The sequence below is a fragment of the Cannabis sativa genome, chromosome 3, assembly GCF_029168945.1.
Source record: "Cannabis sativa cultivar Pink pepper isolate KNU-18-1 chromosome 3, ASM2916894v1, whole genome shotgun sequence".
Classification (NCBI taxonomy): Eukaryota; Viridiplantae; Streptophyta; class Magnoliopsida; order Rosales; family Cannabaceae; genus Cannabis; species Cannabis sativa.
In genome coordinates this window covers 20,590,312-20,591,375 of record NC_083603.1, presented here as the reverse complement: position 1 = coordinate 20,591,375, position 1,064 = coordinate 20,590,312, and the positions used below count along the sequence as shown (strand labels likewise).

The 1,064-nt window shown below is 34.9% G+C and overlaps 1 protein-coding gene across 1 annotated transcript; it reads left to right on the top strand.

Annotated features, from left to right (window-relative positions):
- Positions 1-270: 270 nt before the first annotated feature.
- On the top strand, positions 271-762 carry LOC115711578 (uncharacterized). The gene has a single exon (XM_061112426.1). The coding sequence runs from the start codon at positions 271-273 to the stop codon at positions 760-762; it is 492 nt and encodes a 163-aa protein (XP_060968409.1).
- The last annotated feature ends 302 nt before the right edge of the window (positions 763-1,064 follow it).

The following is a 1,064-nucleotide window of genomic DNA, read 5'->3' as shown; positions in this document are numbered from 1 at the left end:
TATTTTAAAATATAGAACTCTTCCTTTATTTCTCAATTATTTTTTACTTTCTAAATCAAAATTGAGCCTCATTATGATGACTTTTCTGAAACCATCAAGCTCCATCCTCAAGAGTTGGTTGTCATATCTGCAGCAAATAGTGCAACTGAATCTGGTCCAGTAGTGTTACCCAACATTGTGTATGGAAAACTCCTAACTGACAAACCCTTTAATCCTCAATCATGCATAAACTTCTTTTCAAGATTGTGGAGGAAACAACCAGGAATAACGATGGAGGAAGCTATTGATGGTATGTTTCTCATAACTTTTCAATCAGAATTTGTTAAACAAAGGATTATTAGAGGTCAATCATGGCATTTTTTGGGTCATTATCTGTCACTTGTTGAGTCATCTGGGATTAATCAGGTTGTAGTGAAGGATTTTAAGAATATTTCTTTCTGGATCCAAGTTCATGGTATTCCTATCAATAATATTAATGAAACTTTGGGGTCAAAAATTGGAATGATAATAAGAGTTTTTGCGGAATACGATGCTGAAAACTCAAGCACTTTTATGCGAATTAGAGCATTGTGGGATATAAATCGTCCTTTATTACGGGAAATGTTATTTGAGGGGGAGGACCAACTATCTAATATGTGGATCTCTTTTAAATATGAGAGGCTGAATACTTTTTGCAAGTTTTGTGGTCTATTGGATCATGTTCATACTAAGTGTGTAGCGCTATTGGAGGAGACTGAGGCAGGAACTCGACCAATCTTATAGTACGATGATAAGATCAAAACAACTGGTTTAGATCATATGTTTTCTCCGGTTCGCTCCTCCACTACTGAAGGACCTATACATAAATCAGTGAATGGCTAAGGATGCTGCCCTAAAGAAAGCTAGGAGTGCAGTGTTGGGATTAACCACTAAGAGGCAGAAAATCTTAATATCTGGTAATTGTTGTTTTTTAATCTCATTTAGATTGAAAAAATAAATTCATAATGTTTTAGGTTTTCTTTTCTAACTCTTGTTTAATTAATGGAATACTAGATCAAGAGCAAGGGGCAACTTACATTCAGAGA